The 25429-nt window shown below is 39.6% G+C and overlaps 1 protein-coding gene across 2 annotated transcripts in view; it reads left to right on the top strand.

The window, feature by feature from the left end:
* The window catches only part of TMEFF1 (transmembrane protein with EGF like and two follistatin like domains 1), a 99570-nt gene that overhangs the window by 32324 nt on the left and 41817 nt on the right, over positions 1-25429 (top strand). For both annotated transcript variants that reach the window (XM_042242956.1, XM_027964168.2), the window contains exons 3-5: positions 8918-9047; positions 13914-13940; positions 16535-16631. In XM_042242956.1, coding sequence (XP_042098890.1) covers positions 8918-9047; positions 13914-13940; positions 16535-16631 — 254 coding nt within the window. The remainder of the gene's footprint in view (positions 1-8917; positions 9048-13913; positions 13941-16534; positions 16632-25429) is intronic.

The following is a 25429-nucleotide window of genomic DNA, read 5'->3' as shown; positions in this document are numbered from 1 at the left end:
GTGTAAAGAGGAATGCCTGTGGCTTTTCCTGTTTTCTTTCTTCCCCTTTGTTCTTCTGACTGGAGTTCTCAGGCTGATATCTTTTTTTTCCCTGAGTTTCATAGTATTTTCTCTAGCTAAGTACTCTGTCCTCTTATTAGACTTTTGTATTAGTCAGGATTCTCCTGAGAAACAGAGCCAACAAGGTATATAGAGAGAGAAGAGAGAAAGAAATTACAAGGAATGGGCTCACTCATTTATGGACACAAAGTGCCATGATCTGCAGCCTGCAGGTTGGGGGCCCAAAAAGGCTGGTAATGTGGTTCCAGTGTGGGTCTGAAGGCCGGAGGATCAGAGGAACTGATATGTAAGTCTCAGTCTGAGTCCATAGGCCTGAGAACCAGGAGAAAACCAAGGTCCCAGCTCAACCAAGGTCAGGAGCTCATTCTCCCTTCATTTGCCTTTTTCTGTTTAGGACCTCAGTGGGTTGGATGATCCCACCCTCATTGGAGAGGGTATTTATTCAGTTCACCCAGTTTAAATGCCAATGCCATCGAGAAATACCCTCGACAGATACATCCAGAAATATTTAATCTAGGCACCCTGGAGCCCAGTCAAGTTAATACTTAAAATTAACCATCACAGCCTTGTTAATATCATTGTATTCAGCACAGTTCCTGACACACAGTAGGTACATAATAAATGCTGGAATGGATGTGGCTGCAGAGTTGTACACCGCTGCATCTTTGTAAACTGCTTCAAATCCCTCTCCAAGTAAAGAGTAGGTATGGGGGAGAGTTCTTTCCCCTAGCAAGAGTGACAGCAAAGAGGAGGCAAACCTTAAGATAGACTCATGCCTGAGTCAGAAGTTGCATGTTGTTAAAATTGCCCAAATCATTTAATTTTTCTATAGCATAATCATAAGCTCCTAAAAGCAACTCCTGGAAACCGACCGAGGACCTGCAGTCTGCTTTTCCATCATGCTCACTCCTTGGTATGTGCTTGTTAGGTTGCATTTCAAGGACATTGCCTATCTGTTTTAAGCTCCTTGCTCACTACCACCAAGTGACGTAATAGTGAGATCCTGCTGAAAAACTGGAGCATGTAGTGGTTAGTGTTAGGAATTAGCTGTGACCCTAGACAATGACTTAAAACTCAGAAATGATAGTATCTATAGCAGAACCAGTGAATGTATGTTGAAAATTTAGTATGGCCAGATATAAATGCTAAAGATGGATTTCTCGTATTTAATCCTCATAACAGTTTTGTTGTTAGGTAGATACTATTATAATTACCATTTTACACATGGGAAAAAAAAATGGCATTGGTGCTCACCCATAGTTATATGAATAGTTGACCCAAGATTTGAACTCAGCATTTGACTTCAGAGCTCTGGCCCTAAGCACTAAGTAGAGTACTGGAGTGGGTTGCCGTTTCCTTCTCCACATGTGCTTTGCAGGACTGTTATATTTAAGTTAGTCTAGGACATTTAAAGTTGCAGCCAATATTTACTAGATAGAAACTCTTCATTAAATGTTTGCTATTACCATATAGATTCTCAGCCCTATCAGACTTAATAACCCTTTTTTATAACCAATAATTTGTATTCCATTTCTTTCCTAAAATGAAATTTGTAGATAATGTAGTTTACATAAACATATAATTAAAGAAACCAATATAATGTATAATTGAAATGTAAAGGAGAAATAAAAGTAATTTATAATAAAATAAGTATTTCAAAATGTAAATGCTGGGACATGATTATATTGGAAGACAATGTAGGGGTCCATTGCTTATATCTACTTAAATGAATATTTGGATTTTTAAAAAGATCATCATCAGCACTTTCATACCAATAGTACTAGAAAATGAAAAGTAGAAGTATGGTGAATCCTAGAATAAAAACTATTAGGAGAAGCTAGAACAGTCTTATGATCTTACCGTAGTTCCTACATGAATGGCTAGAGATGCATTCAGAAATTGTATGCTGTATATAAAAAGAAATTGTATGGTATATAAACAAAAAGAAATTGTATGGTATATAAACAAAAAGAAATTGTACGATATGTATGGAACCGCCCTTTCCTTTGTGGTACTTTGAGCACCCTTAGAATCCATCTGCTAAATGACAGTAATGTCCTCTTGTCATCAGTTCAGTTCAGTCCACTCAGTCGGGTCCAATTCTTTGTGACCCCGTGGATTGCAGCACACTAGGCCTCCCTGTCCATTGCCAACTCCTGGAGCTTACCCAAACTTACGTTCATTGAGTCGGTGATACCATCCAACCATCTCATTCTCTGTCATCCCCTTCTCCTCTGCCTTCAGTCTTCCCCAGCATCAGAGTCTTTTTGAAATGAGTCAGTTCTTCTTATCAGGTGGCCAAAGTATTGGAGTTTCAGCTTCCGCATCAGTCCTTTCAATGAATATGCAGGACTGATTCCCTTTAGGATGGACTGGTTGGATCTCCTTGCAGTCCAAGGGACTCTCAAGAGTCTTCTCCAACACCACAGTTCAAAAGCATCAATTCTTCAGTGCTCAGCTTTCTTCACAGTCCAACTCTCACATCCATACATGACTATTGGAAAAACCATAGCCTTGACTAGATGGACTTTTCTTGGCAAAGTAATGTCTCTGCTTTTTAATATGCTGTCTAGGTTGGTCATAACTTTTCTTATAAGGAGCAAGTGTCTTTTAATTTCATGGCTGCAGTCACCATCTACATTGATTTTGGAGCCCCCAAAATAAAGTCTCTCATTGTTTCCATTATTTCCCCATCTATTTGCCATGAACCAATGGGACCAGATGCCATGATCTTAGTTTTCTGAATGTTGAGCTTTAAGCCAACTTTTTCACTCTCCTCTTTCACTTTCATTTGTCATGGTGACAACCAAAAATGCCTCCATGGGGCACCCACCCCTAAGGGGCATGAGCACCTTTGTGAGCACTGTATTAGATAGTTGTTAAGCATTGCTGAGTGAAGAGTTACTTGGCTTGAAAAATCCATAGACTTGTATTTGACGTCTTGGAGCTTATGGTCTTTTTTGTTGTGTTGTTGCTAATGATGCATTGTATAATTATAGAGTAACATTGACTCTTGCAGACATCATGTAAGTTTTATTGTGTATATGTTGCTGCTGCTGCTAAGTCGCTTCAGTTCAGTTCAGTTCAGTCGCTCAGTTGTGTCTGAGTCTTTGCGACCCCATGAATCGCAGCACGCCAGGCCTCCCTGTCCATCACCAACTCCCGGAGTTCACTCAGACTCCCGTCCATTGAGTCAGTGATGCCATCCAGCCATCTCATCCTTGGTCGTCCCCTTCTCCTCCAGCCCCCAATCCCTCCCAGCATCAGAGTCTTTTCCAATGAGTCAACTCTTCGCATGAGGTGGCCAAAGTACTGGAGCTTCAGCTTTAGCATCATTCCTTCCAAAGAAACCCCAGGGCTGATCTCCTTCAGAATGGACTGGTTGGATCTCCTTGCAGTCCAAGGGACTCTCAAGAGTCTTCTCCAACACCGCAGCTCAAAAGCATTAATTCTTTGATGCTCAGCCTACTTCACAGTCCAACTCTCACATCCATACATGACTACTGGAAAAACCAAAGCCTTGACTAGACGGACCTTAGTTGGCAAAGTAATGTCTCTGCTTTTGAATATGCTATATAGGTTGATCATAACTTTTCTTCCAAGGAGTAAGCGTCTTTTAATTTCATGGCTGCAGTCAACATCTGCAGTGATTTTGGAGCCCCCAAAAATAAAGTCAGCCACTGTTTCCCCATCTATTTGCCATGAAGTGATGGGACCAGATGCCATGATCTTCGTTTTCTGAATGTTGAGCTTTAAGCCAACTTTTTCACTCTCCACTTTCACTTTCATCAAGAGGCTTTTTAGTTCCTCTTCACTTTCTGCCATAAGGGTGGTGTCATCTGCATATCTGAGGTTATTGATATTTCTCCCGGCAGTCTTGATTCCAGCTTGTGTTTCTTCCAGTCCAGCATTTCTCATGATGTACTCTGCATCTAAGTTAAATAAGCAGGGTGACAGTATACAGCCTTGACGTACTCCTTTTACTATTTGGAACCAGTCTGTTCCATGTCCAGTTCTAACTATTGCTTCCTGACCTGCATTACAGATTTCTCAAGAGGCAGGTCAGGTGGTCTGATATTCCCATCTCTCTCAGAATTTTCCATAGTTTATTGTGATCCACACAGTCAAAGGCTTTGGCATAGTCAATAAAGCAGAAATAGATGTTTTTCTGGAACTTTCTTGCTTTTTCCATGATCCAGTGGATGTTGGCAATTTAATCTCTGGTTCCTCTGCCTTTTCTAAAACCAGCTTGAACATCAATCAGGAAGTTCACGGTTCATGTATTGCTGAAGCCTGGCTTGGAGAATTTTGAGCATTACTTTACTAGCATGTGAGATGAGTGCAATTGTGCGGTAGTTTGAACATTCTTTGGCATTGCCTTTCTTTGGAATTGGAATGAAAACTGACCTTTTCCAGTCCTGTGGCCACTGCTGAGTTTTCCAAATTTGCTGGCATATTGAGTGCAGCACTTTCACAGCATCATCTTTCAGGATTTGAGATAGCTCAACTGGAATTCCATCACCTCCACTCGCTTTGTTCGTAGTGATGCTTTCTAAGGCCCACTTGACTTCACATTCCAGGATGTCTGGCTCTAGATGAGCGATCACACCATTGTGATTATCTGGGTCGTGAAGATGTTTTTTGTACAGTTCTTCTGTGTATTCTTGCCACCTCTTCTTAATATCTTCTGCTTCTGTTAGGTCCAGACTGTTTCTGTCCTTTATCGAGCCCATCTTTGCATGAAATGTTCTCTTGGTATCTCTAATTTTCTTGAAGAGATCTTTAGTCTTTCCCATTCTGTTGTTTTCCTCTATTTCTTTGCATTGATCACTGAAGAAGGCTTTCTTATCTCTCTTTGCTATTCTTTGGAACTCTGCATTCAGATGCTTATATCTTTCCTTTTCTCCTTTGCTTTTCGCCTCTCTTCTTTTCACAGCTATTTGTAAGGCCTCCCCAGACAGCCATTTTGCTTTTTTGCATTTCTTTTCCATGGGGATGGTCTTGATCCCTGTCCCCTGTACAGTGTCACAAACCTCATTCCATAGTTCATGAGTCACTCTTATCTATCAGATCTAGGCCCTTAAATCTATTTCTCACTTCCACTGTATGATCATAAGGGATTTGATTTAGGTCATACCTGGATGGTCTAGCGGTTTTCCCTACTTTCTTCAATTTAAGTCTGAATTTGGCAATAGGGAGGTCATGATCTGAGCCACAGTCAGCTCCTGGTCTTGTTTTTGTTGACTGTATAGAGCTTCTCCATCTTTGGCTGCAAAGAATATAATCAATCTGATTTCGGTGTTGACCATCTGGTGATGTCCATGTGTAGAGTCTTCTCTTGTGTTGTTGGAAGAAGGTGTTTGCTATAACCAGTGCATTTTCTTAGTAAAACTCTATTAGTCTTTGCCCTGCTTCATTCCGCATTCCAAGACCAAATTTGCCTGTTACTCCAGGTGTTTCTTGACTTCCTACTTTTTCATTCCAGTCCCCTATAATGAAAAGGACATCTTTTTGGGGTGTTAGTTCTAAAAGGTTTTGTAGGTCTTCATAGAACCGTTCAACTTCAGCTTCTTCAGCATTACTGGTTGGGGCATAGACTTGGATTACCGTGGTATTGCATGGTTTGCCTTGGAGACGAACAGAGATCATTGCGTCATTTTTGAGGTTGTATCCAAGTACTGCATTTCGGACTCTCTTGTTGCCCATGACGGCTACTCCATTTCTTCTGAGCGATTCCTGCCTGCAGTAATAGATATAATGGTCGTCTGAGTTAAATTCACCCATTCCAGTCCATTTTAGTTCGCTGATTCTTAGAATGTCGACGTTCACTCTTGCCCTCTCTTGTTTGACCACTTCCAATACTTTGATTCATGGACCTGACATTCCAGGTTCCTATGCAAGATTGCTCTTTATAGCATTGGACCTTGCTTCTATCACCAGTCACTTCCACAGCTGGGTATTGTTTTTGCTTTGGCTCCATCCCTTCATTCTTTGTAGAGTTATTTCTCCACTGATCTCCAGTAGCATATTGGGCACCTACTGACCTGGAGAGTTCCTCTTTCAGTATCCTATCATTTTCCCTTTCCATACTGTTCATGGGGTTCTCAAGGCAAGAATACTGAAGTGGTTTGCCATTCCCTTCTCCAGTGGACCACATTCTGTCAGATTTCTCCACCATGACCCACCCGTCTTGGGTTGCCTGGCGGCATGGCTTAGTTTCATTGAGTTAGACAAGGCTGTGGTCCTAGTGTGATTAGATTGACTAGTTTCTGTGAGTATGGTTTCAGTGTGTCTGCCTTCTGATGCCCTCTTGCAACAGCTGCCATCTTACTTGGGTTTTTCTTACCTTGGGCGTGGGGTATCTCTTCACGGCTGCTCCAGCAACTTGCAGCCGCTGCTCCTTACCTGGATAAGGGGTATCTCCTCACTGCAGCCCTTCCTGACCTTCAACGTGGGATGGCTCCTCTAGGCCTTCCTGCGCCATCACAGCCACCGCTCCTTGGACATGGGGTTGCTCCTCCCGGCTGCTGCCCCTGCCCTCGGGTGTGGGGTTGCTCCTCCTTGTCTCTGCCTTGGCCTCGGGCGTGGGGTTGCTCCTCTCGGCCGCCGTCCCTGGCCTCGGACACGGGGAGCTCCTCTCAGCCGTTCCTGCGCCGTTGCAGCCTGGCACTCTAGGCTGCTGCCCCTGACCGTCCAACTCTGTGCGACCCCATAGACGGCAGCCCACCAGGCTCCGCCATCCCTGGGATTCTCCAGGCAAGAACACTGGAGTGGGTTGCCATTTCTTTCTCCTATGTATGAAAGTGAAAAGTGAAAGTGAAGTTGCTCAGTTGTGTCCAACTCTTCACCACCCCATGGACTGCAGCCTACCGGGCTTCTCCGTACGTGGGATTTTCTAGGCAAGAGTACTGGAGAATGTTAGGGGAAGAGAATAAAGGAATGTGATCCTTGGAAGAACTGGAGGAATATAGGAAGGCATCCTAAAGTAAAATTTGAGTTTTAACTAAAGTTGATGTAGGAATCTGGTGATAGTGTATAGCAAGTCAACTTGGTTATAAAATATTTTATTAAAAATGGTTTTTACCAGTGCTTTACCTGAGGTAGTGTGCCAAATTCATGGTTAATAAAATAAGTTGACCACTTTTTAAAAAGTAAATGAATGATGAAAGTAAGCCTTGCTCATTGCAGAAAGATTGAGAAAAACAAAATCATAAACATGGAAATAAAAAAATATGGTGACGAGTAATGTGAAAAATTTATTGACATTTTCTTCTAGGATTTACTCTCTGAATATTTATTTTTATAAATAATTCAGATATATGTATAATTTATCTTCTTGCTACATTTTTATTTTATATTATCATATAATTTAAGAAATTTGCATTCAGTTTTGTGGACTAGATAATGCATTTAAAAATGGCACAAAATTCTCGGAAGTTATATACATGGTATTATCACCTGCTTTTCATCTAGCATCATGTTTTTATGTCACACAGTATTCTTATAAAGGGTAATGCTCAGTGACTCTTTGAATATATATAGCGTGCTTCAAAATGAACATTACCTTATTGGATACTTAGATGTTTTTCCTGTATGTTTTTCTTATGAATACATTTCTATTTGAAATGACTGTAATAACTTTTCATCTATCGTAGTTTCCTTCAGATAGATCCTTAAATGTGTAATCCTAGATCAAAAGCCTCAGTGCTTTTTTAGAACTCTTAAAATGTGTTATTAAATTGCATTCTTAAAAGATTGAGCCAGTTTAAATTACAGCAGGGCTATTGGTATGCAGCTAAATTGAATTTTTTGTTTGTCTAATAGCCAGTTTTATAAGGTTAAAGTAGCATCTTATTTTTGTGTACAACTCTGATTATTAGTAAAGGTCAGCATTTTTAATATATTAATTAACCGTTTGTTATCTTTCTATAAATTTGTCTTTTGTCCATTTTGTATTAATTGGTACTGTCTCTGTTTTAATGATGATAACTTGTATCATGTTATACTATTTTCTCCCAGATTTTAAAACTTTAGTCCTATATATTTTTGAAATATAGAAGTTTTAAAGTTTTTTAAACATACCAATTCAGTGTCATTTCTCAAACCTGTATCATCTTTTTTCTTTTCATCTACCAATTCTTCAAGGTCCAATTTACGTTTCACCTTCTCTGAGGAGGCTTTCTTAAATACCTTACGTCTTACAGTAATAGGTGTTAGATATTTTACTTATTATCTGTACTTTTGATTTAGTTCAGTTCAGTTCAGTTTGCTCAGTCTTGTCCGACTCTTTGCGATCTCATGAATCGCAGCACGCCAGGACTCCCTGTCCATCACCAACTCCCCAGGTTCACCCAAGCTCATGTCCATCGAGTCGGTGATTACATGATCATATATATACACACACACATATATTTCCTCTTTATATGGCTCTCCAATAAGATTGTACAGTCTCAGAGAACAGAGCTCATGTGTCTTCTATAGCATTTACCTTGAAGCCTTTTACACTAGAGGTGTTGAATAAGTGAATTTTGATAGTTTACATCATTAGTGCTTATTCCAACCATTGGAAAGAATCTCCTCTGATATTATCTCCTTGGATCGCTAGCAAATGATGTAGATATGATAGAGATTTTCATTCTCATTTTTATGGGTAGTTGATAGTTAAAATATTTTCATTATAAATGTGAAAAAAGGTATGAGAAAGTAGCATAGCTCTTCTTTTTAAAAACCAAATAAAAGAACAAACTTCTGTAGTAGAAGTGTGTTGCAATACTATAGCATTGCATTCGTGAATATGAAACAAACTGTTAAATAATTCATGTGTCGTTCTGAGAATTTATTTTTGTTTCTTTTGCAGTGCCATACGAATTACATTCCTGTCTGTGGATCAAATGGGGACACGTACCAAAATGAATGCTTTCTCAGAAGGGCTGCTTGTAAGCACCAGAAAGAGATAACAGTAGTAGCAAGAGGACCGTGCTACTCTGGTATGGGTGATACTCTTCTGAAGAAATGTTAGAAGTGGTTCCGCGTACTAAGATGAAGTTTCCAGTCAGAGGTTTATTCCCAAGAGTGCTGTGTGGATTGGGATGATAATGTGGGAAGTGGGCGGGGGGTTCTTTTTGCCCCCATTTCATGTTGCTTTTTAACTCCGGGTGGTTTCTCTTATTACCTCTTCTGTGGTACTTCTCAGGATGTTTTTAATGCTTAATACTATTTTTGGTGGAGACTTTGCATATCAGTTTTGCCTTATGGTTGAACATTAGGCAGAATAAGATTTGGGAGGGTAAATGCTATGAGATCCATTTTGTTAATTTTTATTTTGGTGCGAGGTAGAGTGGGGAATATTGTGGAAACTCAGTGGCATCCCAGAAAGTGTTTGTCCAAGCTCTTCTCTTTGTGTCTTTTCTGTTTGCCAGCCTTTGTTACCAACTTCCTCCCAGTTTTTGTGTTTACTTCTCTCTTCCTTCCTGAATTATTTGTTGTTGTTGTTACTTAGTTGTGTCTGACTTTTGTGACACCAAGAACTGCTGCGTGCCAGGCTTCCTTGTGCTTCACTATCTCCTGGAGTTCGCTCAAATTCATGTCCATTGAGTCAGTAATGCTATCTAACCATCTCATCCTCTGTTATCCCCTTCTCCTCCTGCCTTCAATCTTTCCAGCATCAGGATCTTCTCTGGCAAGTCAGCTCTTTGCATCAGGTGGCCAAAGTATTGGAGCTTCAGCTTCAGCATCAGTCCTTCCTATAAATATTTAGGGTTGATTTTGTTTAGGATTGACTGATTAGATCTCCTTTCTGTCAAGGGATTCTCAAGAGTCTTCTACAGCATCACAGTTCAAAAGCATCAATTCTCCAATGCTCAGCCTTCTTTATGTCTTCCTAAATTGGTAGTGGTTAATTTTGGAAGGCATTACTGTAAGAAACCAGCAGTAATGCCTTGGTTTCTTACTTGTGTTTGTATTTGGGAGCAGGGATGCTGGTGAGATACTATACTAGAATTATTGTATGAAGGTTAGCAGTAAATGTGGAGGCTGTTCTTTATATGACTACTCCATTTCCTTTCTTTTCCTGTATACTACAGTGCCTGTGTTGAGAGTTTTTATTGAGGCTCCATTACATAAGTGTGACTGATTAATTGTCCATGTGGTTGATCTCAAACTTGGTCTATTAACACCACATGACTCAAAGCCTCTACTCTGAACTATGTGGTTGATCTTTCTGGTGTGAGCCAGCCCCTACCCTAAGAATATTGAGTGTGGCCAGTCCCACCCTAAGATCTGATGTGGTCAGCTTCCTTCCTAAACATCAGTTGCCTTCTAGAAGCTGTGGGCCAAGGCCAGATCTCTCTTTGGGAAAGGCCAAATTCTTTTCCATACCCTAAATAATTAGGTTCCTTTAGGCCAGTAGACTGTCATTTGGTATGGTTCTCACATACTTTTCTAGGTACATTATATTTCAGACTTGATTTAGAAACTAAAAAGGAATATGGAGTTCTTTATAATCCCAAATTAATTATGCATCATTTATGAGGAGTTTAAGATGCCAACTGCTTTGATAAACAATGAATGTTAAACATGGGGAGGCAGCGTGTTAGGCTGGAAAGAGCACTGCACTAGGCTTAGAAAGTCTAACTTAAATTAACTTCATCTCTGGTTTGCTGAATGACCTTGCTCAAGTCACTTAGCTGCTCTGAGCCCCAGTTACATACCTATATGGTTAGATAGTTATCATTTCCTGCAGTTAAGTGAGGGTCGAATGAGCTAAGCTGTAAGGTGCTACTTTGATCTTGTTATCTGCTAGGTGGGGGTCTGTGTTCTGTCATTTAGTCTGGTGTAGGTCCTGTTTGCTATGTTAGAAATAGCATTCTCCTTTGCTTATTTGAGAACTCCTTTTTTTAATGCTTTAATATTGAGCTTAAATCTTTTCTCCTCTCTGAAATCTTTCTCCTTTGGCATCTCCTGGCAGTTTGTTCATGCTTTGTGCATATGTCTGTGTATACATCATACTTCATTTATCCAACACAGATGAATGTGTTTATCCTTTAGCCAAATCCTGTTTCTGAACAGGAAAGTACTATGTCTTCCCTAGAGAGGATGTCATAATTCCAGGGTTGGAGTCGGGGAAAGCGTGTGTCTAGTGAAAATCTAATCTACAGAAAGAGCTCAACCTCATTATCAGAGTCGTCACAATATATTTATTTCAAAATTTTAAATGACCCTGATGGGAGGCAGTGAGATATTATATTTATTAAAATTGGACATTGGTTGAAAAAAAGGTTGGTAGTGAGTATCTCCTGCACTGTGTCTGTCTTATTTATCAATTTGTACCTATTCCTTTTACTACGTTGTCTAACATATAATATGTACCTGCTGCTGCTAAGTCGCTTCAGTCGTGTCCGACTCTGTGCGACCCCATAGACGGCAGCCCCAGGCTCCCCCATCCCTGGGATTCTCTAGGCAAGAATACTGGAGTGGGTTGCCATTTCCTTCTCCAATGCACAAATAGTGAAAAGTCAAGTGAAAAGACTGCAGCCTACCAGGCTCCTCCGTCCATGGGATTTTCCAGGCAAGAGTACTGGAGTGGGGTGCCATACCTAGTCAATGTATATGGAATAGAAGGGAAAAAGAGAGTTTTCCTAAGAAAAATTTGGTAATAAAAATAAGTCAAGTTCCCTTCTTGTCTTTATTCCTGCTCTTTCATCCTTTCTTTTTCTCTGCATAGAGAAGATATTTTTCATGGTTGATCGGTCAGTGAATACACTATAAGACTTTGTATAAAATCCCATGAAGCGTTGAAGTTCAGTTCAGTTCAGCTGCTCAGTTGTGTCCAACTCTTTGTGACCCCATGAACTGCAGCATGCCAGTCCTCCCTGTCCGTCACCAACTCCTGGAGTTTACCCAGACTTAATGTCCATTGAGTCAGTGGTCCCATCCAACCGTCTCATCCTCTGTCATCCCCTTCTCCTACTGCCCTCAATTTTTCCCAGCATCAGGGTCTTTTCAAATGAGTCAGCTCTTTGCATCAGGTGGCCAAAGTATTGGAGTTTCAGCTTCAACATCAGTCCTTCCAGTGAACGCTCAGGACTGATCTCCCTTAGGATGGACTTTTTGGATTTCCTTGAAGTCCAAGGGACTCTCAAGAGTCTTCTCCAACACCACAGTTCAAAAGCATCAATTCTTCGGCTCCCAGCCTTCTTTATAGTCCAACTCTCACATCCATACATGACCACTGGAAAAAAAATTAGCCTTGACTAGACGGGCCTTTGTTGGCAAAGTAACATCTCTGCTTTTTAATATGCTGTCTAGGTTGGTCATAACTTTCCTTCCAAGGAGTAAGCGTCTTGTAATTTCATGGCTGCAGTCACCATCTGTAGTGATTTTGGAGCCCCCAAAAATAAAGTCAGCCACTGTTTCCCCATCTATTTGCCATGAAGTGATGGGACCAGATGCCATGATCTTCGTTTTCTGAATGTTGAGCTTTAAGCCAACTTTTTCACTCTCTTTTACTTTCATCAAGAGACTCTAGTTCCTCTTCACTTTCTGCCACAAGGGTGGTGTCATCTGCATATCTGAGGTTATTGATATTTCTCCCGGCAATCTTGATTCCAGCTTGTGCTTCTTCCAGCCCAGCATTTCTCATGACGTACTCTGCTTATAAGTTAAATAAGCAGGGTGACAATATACAGCCTTGACGTACTCCTTTTCCTATTTGGAACCAGTCTGTTGTTCTATGTCCAGTTCTAACTGTTGCTTCCTGACCTGCATACAGATTTCTCAAGAGGCAAGTCAGGTGGTCTGGTATTCCCATCTCTTTCAGAGTTTTCCACAGTTTTTTTGTGATCCACACAGTCAAAGGCTTTGGCATAGTTAATAAAGCAGAAATAGTGTTGAAATGGCTGATAACTAAAAGGTGTATTTTTTCCAATCCCTCTTGTTTCTACCATGATTGGGACTTTGATTATTGTCTTCGAGAGATTGAGGGTGAGGGGGCAAGGGAGAGATATTGTGAAGGATGCCCCCTATTCTCGAGAGCTGTCTGATAGACTGGAATGCATTTTCATGTAAATTCTCCCTAGAAAGGGCTGGATAGAGTGTCAAGTTCAGCACTTGCTATCTAGGCTCCAGGCTGATAGTCTTGCCCTCTTTTCAACATGCTCTGTGCCATATATTGGTTCTTTCAGGATTATAAAATACATATTTTAAATTAATTACATTTTACACTGGTTTCTTGCTGGTAACTTTGAGGGAGGCTCTTTAATTTGATTAGTAACAAGTTTTTCATCGACACCTTGGTGAGATTCCTTCTGGTAAGGTTTCCTGGAGGAAGTTAATTTCATCAGTATTAAGAAAGCCTCAACCCTGAGGTTCTTTCCTTCTAAACCTTAGGTTTATTCATATCTTTTGGCCTTTATCCACAGCTTTAATTAAGATTTTTGGAGCAAGACTCAAAGCTTTTCCTCCCTTTGTATTAAAAGCAGTTTACTTATTATTCCTTTAAAGCTTTAGCAAAGTTAAACATTTCTTCTACCTTTTAAGTGAGTTCATTAAAATTATTTTTATTTAGTCATTTACTTTATAATATTTATTGATTTTTACTCTGTACAAAGCACCTGGGTATTTTCTGAATGAGCTGCCAAGATTATGAGGTATAGATTATGTATCCAAGGAATTTATATTTGGAGAAAGGTACAAAATAAGTATATAAGAATAAATTGTTGGATATCGACAAAAATGAGAAAAGGGACTATCTGAGAATGGATATCACCGTTTGATTTTTGATAAGAAATTTTACTATTTGGTAAGATCAGATTCTGGGAAAAGTGTTGATACTCATTCTTTATTTTTCTTCTTAGATAATGGCTCTGGATCTGGAGAAGGAGGTAAGTTTCAAATACCCCTTCAAAGGCCTTTTCTTCTTTTGCATTTTAAAAATGGCTTTACTGAGATAAAATTCACATACCATACAATTTGCCCCTCAATTCAATGGCTTTTAGTGTATTCACAGAGTTGTACATTAATCACCACAGCCAACTTTAGAACATTTTCATTACCCCAGAAAGAAACCCAGTACCACTCAGTCATCATCCCAACCCCTCAAGTTCCCCTTAGCCCTAAGCATTCCTTTTTCTCCTGCATTTATTTTTCATTTTAGATTTGTTGTCAGACAAAGGGGAAACGTTGCTTCAGTTAAATTGAAGTTACACCAAAGGGCCCTCTCTGTAGGATCATCCCCAGGTGATTTTAGCTCGGATCAGAGTATTTGTGACTCTCTTCCGTTGCTTGCTTACACGTTTTGTGCTCATAAGGAATTTTCAAGGCACGAAATTAAAAAAAAACTAATATTTGGTAATAGCATATAACAGAGTTTACTCTGAATTATTAGAATTGATTAGAACAGATAGCATACTTGGTCTCAGCCATAAAGCCAAGGAATGATGAATTATTAAAATTGAGAATGACCAAACTATCTCATAATCTAATGAGACTGTAATTCTTAATGAGTATCCACTGAATGCAAAATAATGTTTCAGGTGCTCTGTGGATCCACTAAAAGAAAAAACATCTCAGGTAAAATTCACATGTATGCAAATGAAAACCATGGTTATGATCCTTCTAGCACTATCTGAAACCTTACTCCATTCCCCTATGTTTCATAGAACCCTAAAACTGTAGAGTTGGAAGGCACTTTAAAGGTCACCTAGAGAGTAGAAGTTCAGAATGGACTGGTTGGATCTCCTTGCAGTCCAAGATCCAACCAGTCCATTCTGAAGGAGATCAGCCCTGGGATTTCTTTGGAAGGAATGATGCTAAAGCTGAAGCTCCAGTACTTTGGCCACCTCATGCGAAGAGTTGACTCATTGGAAAAGACTCTGATGCTGGGAGGGATTGGGGCCAGGAGGAGAAGGGGACGACTGAGGATGAGATGGCTGGATAGCACCACTGACTGGATGGACGTGAGTCTGAGTGAACTCCGGGAGTTGGTGATGAACAGGGAGGCCTGGTGTGCTGCGATTCATGGGGTCGCAAATAGTCGGACACGACTGAGCGACTGAACTGAACTGAGAGAGTAGAAGAACTGTCCTGAGGAAGAAGTTCAGGGATGATGGTTTTAGCTTAAAAAAAAAAAAAGATTAAAAGTTGTCTGAAAATAGATTTTAAGTAGACATAGTCAAGCAGAAATTTCGTGATCATGTGTGAAAGATGAGTTCATAAATTCTAGATCTTAGAACTGGAAAGGACTTTAAAGGACCATGTAGTCTAGCCCCTGTGGTCAGATATTCAGTTAGGAAATTGTCATTGTTACTATATGAAAGAAATGGAAGTTGGTCTACATATTTGCTTTTATGGTACAAATATTGGATGTCTTGCCCTGAGAATGTTGGTTGTTGGTAAATTTTTTTTTTTTTCAGGGAGTATGAGTTAGAAATGCTAAGTGGTTTGCTCAGATTAATACACAAATTCTAGTGAGCTCATGGTGGCTGTGTGAATTTTAGATCTCATGGTATTTCTGAGGCTTAGAAATAGTTAAGATTATGCTCCCTGGAATTGTTTGGGAGTATGCATGAGAGTTTGGGTAAAGTGTAGGTAGGTATCCAAAGTGGCAAGTTTAGAAATAGTGCCAAACAGGCACTTAGGTCTGTGTGCTTTCCTTATAACACCTTCTCTGCTGATAGGCACCCCCTCAATAAAATATGCTCTCCCAGACCACACTGGGACATCCTCTAAGTAAACCATAATCCCTAAATTGGCTTCAGAACTCATCTCCCTGACCAGTTTGAGATGATCATAATAGGATCCACTGTAGCTCAGACCCACAGAAATGAGGTTCCCTAACTGTGAAATATGAGCTGATTTGGGGGCTGGTGGTATGCACTAATCTTGTGCTGGATCATAGGAGACCCATACACTTCAGCATTCTTGTTATTATTGACAGGGCTAGGTGGCAAAGTAGGAAAGGGTAAGTACTTTGTAAATAGACTCTTTTTCTTTTTAAAATTTGGAGACAGTTTTTAAGGCAGGTGTGAAACTGCTGTGAGGACAAGGCAGTGGTTAGACTCTGCTGCGTTGAGTAACTTGTTTGTTGAATCACTTATTGCTAATAGGATTGCACAGGCTGTTTCAGTAGGGTAATCACTGGACTGAATTTATTGCTCATGTTTATTTCCCCTCTCTTATTTCATGTTATGGTAATTCTTTTTAAGAATTAATGAGACCTAGCTTATTGTTCCATGGTACTTAGGCTAAGGGATTATTTTTCTGGCCCCAATACTTGTTTTTTTTTCCACAGTATATGTTATACTCTGTATTGACAGCATTTTTGGACTCAAGCATCAATAGCTTTTTAGAACTGATTGTTTTCAAGAGCCTTGCATACATTTTCCCCAGAAATAGGATAATGGCTGCTGAAAACATGAGGCAGGTCTGGAAAGGATCCCAGCTTTTGGTTGAAAATTTAATTTTTCTTTTTAAACAGAAGAGGAAGGGTCAGGGGCAGAAGTTCACAGAAAACACTCCAAGTGTGGACCCTGCAAATATAAAGCTGAGTGTGATGAAGATGCAGAAAATGTTGGGTGAGTTGATTGAGGGAAAGGGATAAACTTATTTGGAGGTTAATTGTCAGCATTATTGTGTTATAGAAAGCTTATCTTTTAACCTGCTTTGGTGTATATTGTGTGTGCCTTCTTTTTTGTTCACTGTTAATCTATTGACTTTTAAGTTGATATGATACTATAGCTATTTAAGTCAGTTTAAGTGTTGTAGAGTGGAAATCCACTTGTAACTTTTTTTCATTTTACCACTCCCTTTCTTCACTGATAGTTTTATGCTGTTATAAAACTGATATATTTTATACCAAGTGCTCATTTTATTCATCAGAATTACTCTTACTTGAATTACCTTTTATATCTTCAACTAGAATCATGATAAACAGTTTTTCTTGCATTTTTATACACAAACTTTTAATGCATTAAGAAAACTCCAAAGCTTTCAAAATTTTAAAGACAGTAAGTAAATATAATAAGTAAAAAGTATTTCTGGAAATCTCACCTGGACAGACCGACATTTTGTTTTGTTTTCTCACTCATGTTCAGCTTTCACCAAGGTAGGCTTTGTAGCTGACCTGTATTGTCCATCCAGTTTCCCGTGCACTCCCCCTGAAAAGGTGCAGAGTAGTAACGATACAGACCTCACCAACTCAGCCATGTTTGTTCCTTTCATCAGGTTCCTGTTTGTTTATCCCCAGGCTCAACCTTCCTTCATTTCCCTGTGGTGCTTGCTTTCTGCATAGTTGGTTCTAAAAGCTTTAATACTGTCTTTAGGGCCTTATGTAGCACAAATGGACCCTCTTCGCTTCCTCAATTTCCCCTTAGTGCGTATTTTGAAACACTTATAGAGATTTGCACTTTCTTTCTTACTCATATGTATTTTCACTGTGTATTTCTATGTTTTATTCAGTCCATAAATGCATATTTGAGCCTTTTACTGATCAATGATAATATGGTTTGATTAGCATTTATGCCTGGAGTGACTTTTACAAATCAGGGTCACTGTGTTTTCAGTATTTTGATACAGAATCAGCTATTTGTCTGGCACTTGGTAAAATTAAATGTCTGATAATTTACTTGATATATATTTCAAAGTAGGTGAGAATTGGCAAAAGACAAATTCAATAAAAAGTTGAACAATTCAGCAAACCCTGTTTGCTCTGTTTCTGCATATGAGTCACTTGTTGACATGTCCATCTGTTTCAATCAGAGTGGATTGATTTGTGAGAAGATGTTTCCCAAAGTAGATTTTGGCCTGTAGAACATGAGAGAAATGATAGCAATGTGGACTTGCAGAGAGGACAGGTAATAGATACTATGTTCTTTTTTTCTCTTTTTGTACTAAAGATATGGTATGATGAAACACCTGTGTGTATATATGCGTGCCTGTGTGTGTATTTTTGCAAATATTTAGTTCTTTTCTGTGTTTTTCCTCAGAACTGTTCTAAAATTGTGTTCAGAGTCAGAATAGCTGTCAGTGATCGATCGACGTGGCCTGTGGATCTTTTTTACTCCATTTCAGTGCCTCTCTCCAGTCCTCTTTTACGCATTTCTCTGCTATCATTTTTCATCCCTTAATTGAAAGAGAGAGAGATCTTTTGCTTGGAAGTAGAACTGATTCTGTGTAATCTCAGAGGTAGCCTTTTAAGTATGACATCTGTATAAAATACACATCATTCTGTGTACACCTCCTCTTGATAAGATATGTAGTCTATCCTCAATCAGAGCATGTCTGTTGTATAGAAACACACTAAATTCATTTTGTGTGTGTCTATTTGAGAACTTGTAACTGCTGTCCTTGCAGGTACATGCTCTAAGGAAACGAAAGTGAGTATAGACAGGGGAAGGGCTTACCAATAAAAGGAGCAAGCAGGCTGAGGAGCCTCCTCAGGAGCCCATGGATAGATTGGGACAGGCAGCCAAGACCAGGCCAGGAAATTGATGCAATAATAGAAGAACATTAAGGAAGTAATTTGTGCCTCTACCTAGAAAGCAAGTTACATATATACATAGTAATAACAGATATTAAGTGAAACAAAATCCTATAATACTTAACCTTTACTAAAAATAATGTACTCCTATATTTCCTATAGTGATTATGACTTAGAGTTTAAAAAAATATTGCTCTATAATGTACCTATAATAGATACTTTATTTCATGTTACATTTTTAGGTATGGGTATTCACTGAAAAAATATTTTGAGGGCTTCCCGGGTGACTCAGTGGTAAGGAGTCTGCCTGCCAATGCAGAAGACATGGGTTTGATCCCTGATCTGGGAAGATCCCACATGCTTGGGAGAAACTAAGCTCGTTCACCCCAACCATTGGGCCTGTACTCTAGAGCCTGGGAGCCAAAACTGCTGAGCCTGTGCGCCACAACTCCTAAAGCCCTTGAGCCCATGCTCCGCAACAAGAGAAGCCCCTGCAGTGAGACGCCTGCACGCCACACCTGGAGAGCGCCCCCTGCTCTCCGCAACTGGAGGAAAGCCCACGCAGCAGTGAAGACCAAGCACAGCCAAAAATAGAAAATAGATCAAAAATTATTTTTAAAATAAATAAAAAAGTATTTTTTATCTTCTGTCATTGTGAAATATCTTTCCTGTCAAATAAAATGCTACATATCAATATAATCTATCTGGTTTTCAAAGGGCAGCTAATCTTTTTTTTTTCGCTTTTGTACGTGGCTAATTTATTCTTGTTTTTAAAATTTCTTTTTTTTATTGAAGTATGGTTGATTTACAATGTTGTGTTAGTTTCAGGTGTACAGCAGAGTGATTCAGTTATACATATATATATTCTTTTTCAGATGCTAAAACCTTTCTCTTGCTTTAAAAGCTCTTTTTTCCTTTGTGAAAAGGGAAAGAAACTTGACCATTTGTGGGAGGGGATAAATGGTACCATGTTAAGTTAATTTTCTTCTGTTAAGAGAGGTGCTAGCGTTTTATTTAGCCATTTAAATGGAAATTGATTTAAATAGATTGTCTTCTTAAACAGATTATACAGAACATAGTCTAACTATTCTTAAAGTCATATATTGTATAATGTGTTACAGTTTTCAAACATGGCTACCTAAATAATTTTTTCAGCTCTTTATGGCAGTATGTCTGGTTGGTAGGGCAAGGATTTATTACTCTGGTTTTACAGGTGGAGGTGAGTGCAGAAGAACCTGAGTGGCTTGTGATTAAGAACAGAACCAGAACACAGGTCTTGTGACAAGGGATTTATCTACCATGTTGTGATGCATGTGTAATACCATGGTGTTCTCAGAGGCCCCTGATGTTCTTAATGCTACTTGTTCCACCTCTACTTAAGGGTCTGTTCTGCCTTGTTTTTTGGGTTCTACATCTGTTTATAAAAATGATTTTTCTTCTCCCATGTCAGGTTGTTCCCTTGCGTCTGGGTGCTGTCAGTATGCCTAGTCAGTGATTCTGATTGTAGATGACTCCAACTTATTAATTGCTTCTCTGCTTCCCCAAAATAGGAAACCATGTGCTTATAGGAACGGTATCTAATGTAGGAATAAATTCTAAATGTAAAATCAGAGTAAATAGGTTCTTAGTGAGGTGCATGAACTTCATATATTGTATGACTGTTTTTTCTCTTATCTGCTCAGTGGCTATATTAATTATAATTGAAATGAGTTTTGCTTGTGGGAGGCTTTTTTCTTCTTTCTTCCTGAAGCACAGTGTGACTCTCTAATGGCATTGGAGCTTTTGCATGGGTTTGTGATACCTGTTTTCATTGATGTTTGCCCTTTGAATTTATACCTAGACCTAGATAGTTGAGGTTCCAATAAATTTGATGCCCACATGGAGAGGTTTCAGTATTTCATTGTGACTGTTTTGAAATATAGTGGCTAGATCTTCTCAGTCTTAAAACTTGGGAACAGTATCTGCTTTATAGAAAATTAGATTTCTCCATATTCTTAGCAACTGCACTCCCTCTTCATCTAAACAGTATCTCTTAAAAAAAAAAAAACAAACAACCCAGTATCTCTCATCTGTCCAAGGCTGAGGTTATTGCTCTAAGATAGTCCTCAACTATTTGTACAGTGGGACCAAATAATCATAGAACTCCTTCAGCCAGGTAGACCTTTTATGTACCTGACTTAAATCCCTGCCATGAATGATTTGAGGAGTTTGTAGAATCATCTGGCATAGTGTCAGTATAGGTGAGCTATGAGAATCCTGCAATTACTCCTTTGAACTTTGTCTGCCATGTGCTTTATGGAAATAGTCCCTGCTCTTCTGGCTTTTTGATGTCAGTCACTTTGGAGATGGTGTTTTCCTTTTCCCCTGAGGGACATAAGCTCTCAGAGTTGCTCAGAGAAAGAATCGTGTAGGTGTGCAGTGTGACAGACAATTTGAGAAGCAGGTATTAGTAATTCACCTGATAGACGTCTTTTTGTTATACCATCATTTTCTGTTTGGAGAGTTGTTGGCCATAGTCACAGGCTGATGAGTCTCTCCCTCAGAATGTGCAATGAAAATTTTCCCCTCATTTAAACAGAAAGAATAATGTTCTATATCTGTGTTCTCGATCAGTCCTCCTTTCTAGAAACTGCGCATAATTTTTTTTTTTAAACAACCAAAGAAGTATTTTCCTACTGTTATCTTCTCCTCACCTCTGATTTCCTCCTAATCAGAGATGACAGTAATTTTTGTCATTTCACATGGCCTGACTATGGATATTTAGAATAGTAGACGTTTAAAGCTATTTAGGTTTAGTAAATTTCTGCCATAGCCCCTTAGACTTTAATGGAAAAATAATTGTATGTTGTCTGTTTTCCTCTGGTAATGGGAAATAAGCACTATTAAACATTATTCTGTGCTGAGTATAACCCAGACGTTAGCAATGATAAACTCCTTTATCCAAAAATATCTTCCTGTATTTCTGCACAGCTGCCAGTAATGGTTTCTTTTGAGAGGTTGGATTTTAAAATGTAGAACACGGTATTCTCCGTGGCCTCCTGCAGTTTTCTGAATGCTCTGTTGCTCTTTGATAATTTGCCTCTGTTATTTTCTCTGCCTAAAGTCCCACCCCTGTATGTCTATTTGTTTAATTCCTGCTCTTCCTTTCAGCTTGGATATAAGCATGACTTCAGCACCTCTTCCTAGCAGCATGCCTTGCTCTTTCTGCAGTCCCTATGAGATAGATGACTAATGCTTGTGTTCAGACAGCCTCCGCATAGCACTTAAATTGTTGGGACTGCTAACAGATTGTGGATTCCCTGAGGACAGGGACTTTGTCTTGCTGGTTTCTACAATGGATGAACTTGCCATGCGGTTGGGTATCTTAGGTTCCCTCTGTAGGTCTTTGAACTGGCAGTTCACACGGGGCTTTCTTATTCACTTGGAGCTGCACAAGGGGTCATAGTGATGGTTTAACGTGTGAGAAGGATTAGTAATATTGTGAGGAACTTGGAGCAGGTGAATTTGTTGCAGGCTTTGTTAGGTGTTTGTGAAATCTACATAACATCACGTGATTTACTTTAAAATGCCAGTGATCATAAAACTTAACCATATCTCGAAGGAATGACACTTTCTATGTACAGTAAGTAGAAAGAAAGAGACAGGATAGATATTTTTCAATAATACCTTTCAGATGTACATAGTATTTGATGATTTCAAAGGGCTTTTTACAGAAGCTTATTTGATTCTGTCACCAGCCTTTGAGGTATTATCCCCATTATTAAAGACTCAGAGTTGTGATTTGCCAAAATCCTCAAGCTAAATCAGAGAAGTCATTGAATGTATTCATTTATTTATGTATGTATGTCTGCATTCATGCCTTTGAAGTTCAGTGTTAGAAATTCAAAAGCTTTACAAGGCTTTATAGGTACAGGTCTGTTTTCCACCCCAGTCCTCAGCTACCCAGTTGTCTTCACTAGAGGCAGTCACTGTGATCAGTTTCTTAATCTCCCAGAAGTATTTTTCCCATGTACAAACAAGTAAGCACATGTATTCTTTCTTTCCTTTTTATAAAGTAATGGCAGCCCACTACACATTCTGCTCTTCAGTTCAGCCGCTCAGTCACGTCTGACTTTGCGAGCCTGTGGACTGCACCATGCCAGGCCTCCCTGGAGTTGGTCCATCACCATCTCGTGGAGTTTACCTAGACTCGTGTCCATTGAGTTGGTGATGCCAACCAACCATCTCATCCTCTGTTGTTCCCTCCTCCTGCCCTCAATTTTCGCAGCATCAGGGTCTGTTCAAATGAGTCAGTTCTTCGCATCAGGTGGCCAAAGTATTGGAGTTTCAGCTTTAGCAACTGTTCTTCCAATGAACACCCAGGACGATCTCCTTTAGAATGGACTAGTTGGATCTCCTTGAAGTCCAAGGGACTCTCAAGAGTCTTCTCCAACACCACAGTTCAAAAACATCAATTCTTTGGCACTCGGCTTTCTTTACAGTCCAACTATCACATCCATACATGACTACTGGAAAAACCAAAGGTTTGACTAGATGGACCATTGTTGGCAAAGTAATATGTCTCTGCTTTTTAATATGCTGTCTAGGTTGATCATAACTTTTCTTCCAAGGAGCAAGTGTCCTTTAATTTCATGGCTGCAGTCACCATCTGTAGTGATTTTGAGCCCCCCAAAATAAAGTCTCCCACTCTTTCCACTGTTTCTCCATCTATTTGCCATGAAGCAGTGGGACCAGATGCCATGATCTTTGTTTTCTGAATGTTGAACTTTAAGCCAACTTTTTCACTCTCCTCTTTCATTTTCATCAAGAGCCTCTTTAGTTCTTTTTCACTTTCTGCGATAAGGGTGGTGTCATCTGCATATCTGAAGTTATTGATATTTCTCCTGGGATCTTGACTCAAGCTTGTGCTTCCCACAGCCCAGCATTTCTCATGATGTACTCTGCATATAAGTGAAATAAGCAGGGTGACACTATACAATGTTGACGTACTCCTTTTCCTGTTTGGAACCAGTATGTTGTTCCATATCCAGTTCTAACTGTTGCTTCCTGACCTGCATACAGGTTTCTTAAGAGGCAGGTCAGGTGGTCTGCTATTCCAATCTCTTTCAGAATTTTCCAGAGTTTGTTGTGGTCCACACAGTCAAAGGCTTTGGTATAGGCAATAAAGCAGAAATAAATGTTTTTCTGGAACTCTCTTGCTCTTTAGATGATCCAGCGGATGTTGGCAATTTAATCTCTGGTTCCTCTGCCTTTTCTAAAACCAGCTTGAACATCTGGAATTTCATGGTTCATGTACTGTTGAAGCCTGGCTTGGAAAATCTTGAGCATTACTTTACTGGTGTGTGAGAAGAGTGCAGTTGTGCAGTGGTTTGAGCATTCTTTGGCATTGCCTTTCTTTGGGATTGGAATGAAAACTGACCTTTTCCAGTCCTGTGGCCACTGCTGAGTTTTCCAAGTTTGCTGGCATATTGAGTGCAGCACTTTCACAGCATCTTCTTTTAGAATTTGAAATAGGTCAACTGGAATTCCATCACCTCCACTAGCTTTGTTTGTAGTGATGCTTTGTAAGGCTCACTTGACTTCACATTCCAGGATGTCTGGCTCTAGGTAAGTGATCACATCATCGTGATTATCTGGGTCACAAAGATCTTTTTTGTACAGTTCTTCTGTGCATTCTTGCCACCTCTTCTTCATATCTTCTGCTTCTGTTAGGTTCATACCATTTCTGTCCTTTATTGAGCCCATCTTTGGACGCAGTGTATCTAGAATTTTCTTGAAGAGATCTCTAGTCTTTCCCATTCTATTGTTTTCCTCTATTTGTTTGCATTGATCACTGAGGAAGGCTTTCTTATCTCTCGTTGCTAGTCTTTGGAACTCTGCAAAAGATACACTCAAATGAGTGTATCTTTACTTTTCTCCTTTGCTTTTGCTTCTCTTCTTTTCTCAGGAGGTAAGCCCTCCTCAGACAGCCATTGTGCTTTTTTGTATTTCTTTTTCTTGGGGATGGTCTTGATCCCTGTCTCCTGTACAATGTCACAAACCTCCATCCATAGTTCATCAGGCAGTCTATCAGATCTAGTCCCTTAAATCTATCTCTCACTTCCACTGTATAATCATAAGGAATTTGATTTAGGTCATACCTGCATGGTCTAGTGGTTTTCCCTACTTTCTTCAATTTCAGTCTGAATTTGGCAATAAGGAGTTCATGATCTGAGCCACAGTCAGCTCCCAGTCTTGTTTTGCTGACTGTATAGAGCTTCTCCATCTTTGGCTGCAAAGAATATAATCTGTCTGATTTTGGTGTTGACCATCTAGTGATGTCCTTGTGTAGAGTCTTTTTTTGTATTGTTGGAAGAGGATGTTTGCTACGATCAGTGCGTTCTCTTGGCAAAACTCTATTAATCTTTGCCCTGCTTCATTCTGTACTCCAAGGCCAAATTTGCCTGTTACTCCAGGTGTTTCTTGACTTCCTACTTTTGCCTTCCAGTCCCCTATAATGAAGCATACTGTTCTACTCTTTATTTAAAACTTTTTTTTTTTGGTGAAAAGTACATTTTGCATACAGATGTGTTTAAAATATAAACATGCAGTTTAGAGAATACTTCACATAAGTAGCTAACACCTCGGGTCCAAAATAGAGTATTGCCAAATTCGTAGTACCGAGCATTGACCTAGTTGGCACTGTTAGATGAAGGCTTACCGAAAAAGACACGTTGAACAGTCTCTGTCAGAGTCTGGCTTTTGGCTTCCTGGTTTATAAGAGTCCCTTCTGGGGAAGTTGGTGGGCAAGACCCTGAGAAAGTCATCAGGAATGTCATAGGACTCGTGGTTGAGGCGTCTGGCAGGATTCTAGTGTCACCAAGTATGGATGATTGGCAGCAATGTCGTCTCAGT

The sequence above is a fragment of the Ovis aries genome, chromosome 2 (assembly GCF_016772045.2).
Source record: "Ovis aries strain OAR_USU_Benz2616 breed Rambouillet chromosome 2, ARS-UI_Ramb_v3.0, whole genome shotgun sequence".
Taxonomy (NCBI): Eukaryota; Metazoa; Chordata; class Mammalia; order Artiodactyla; family Bovidae; genus Ovis; species Ovis aries.
This window is presented reverse-complemented; position numbering and strand designations above follow the sequence as displayed.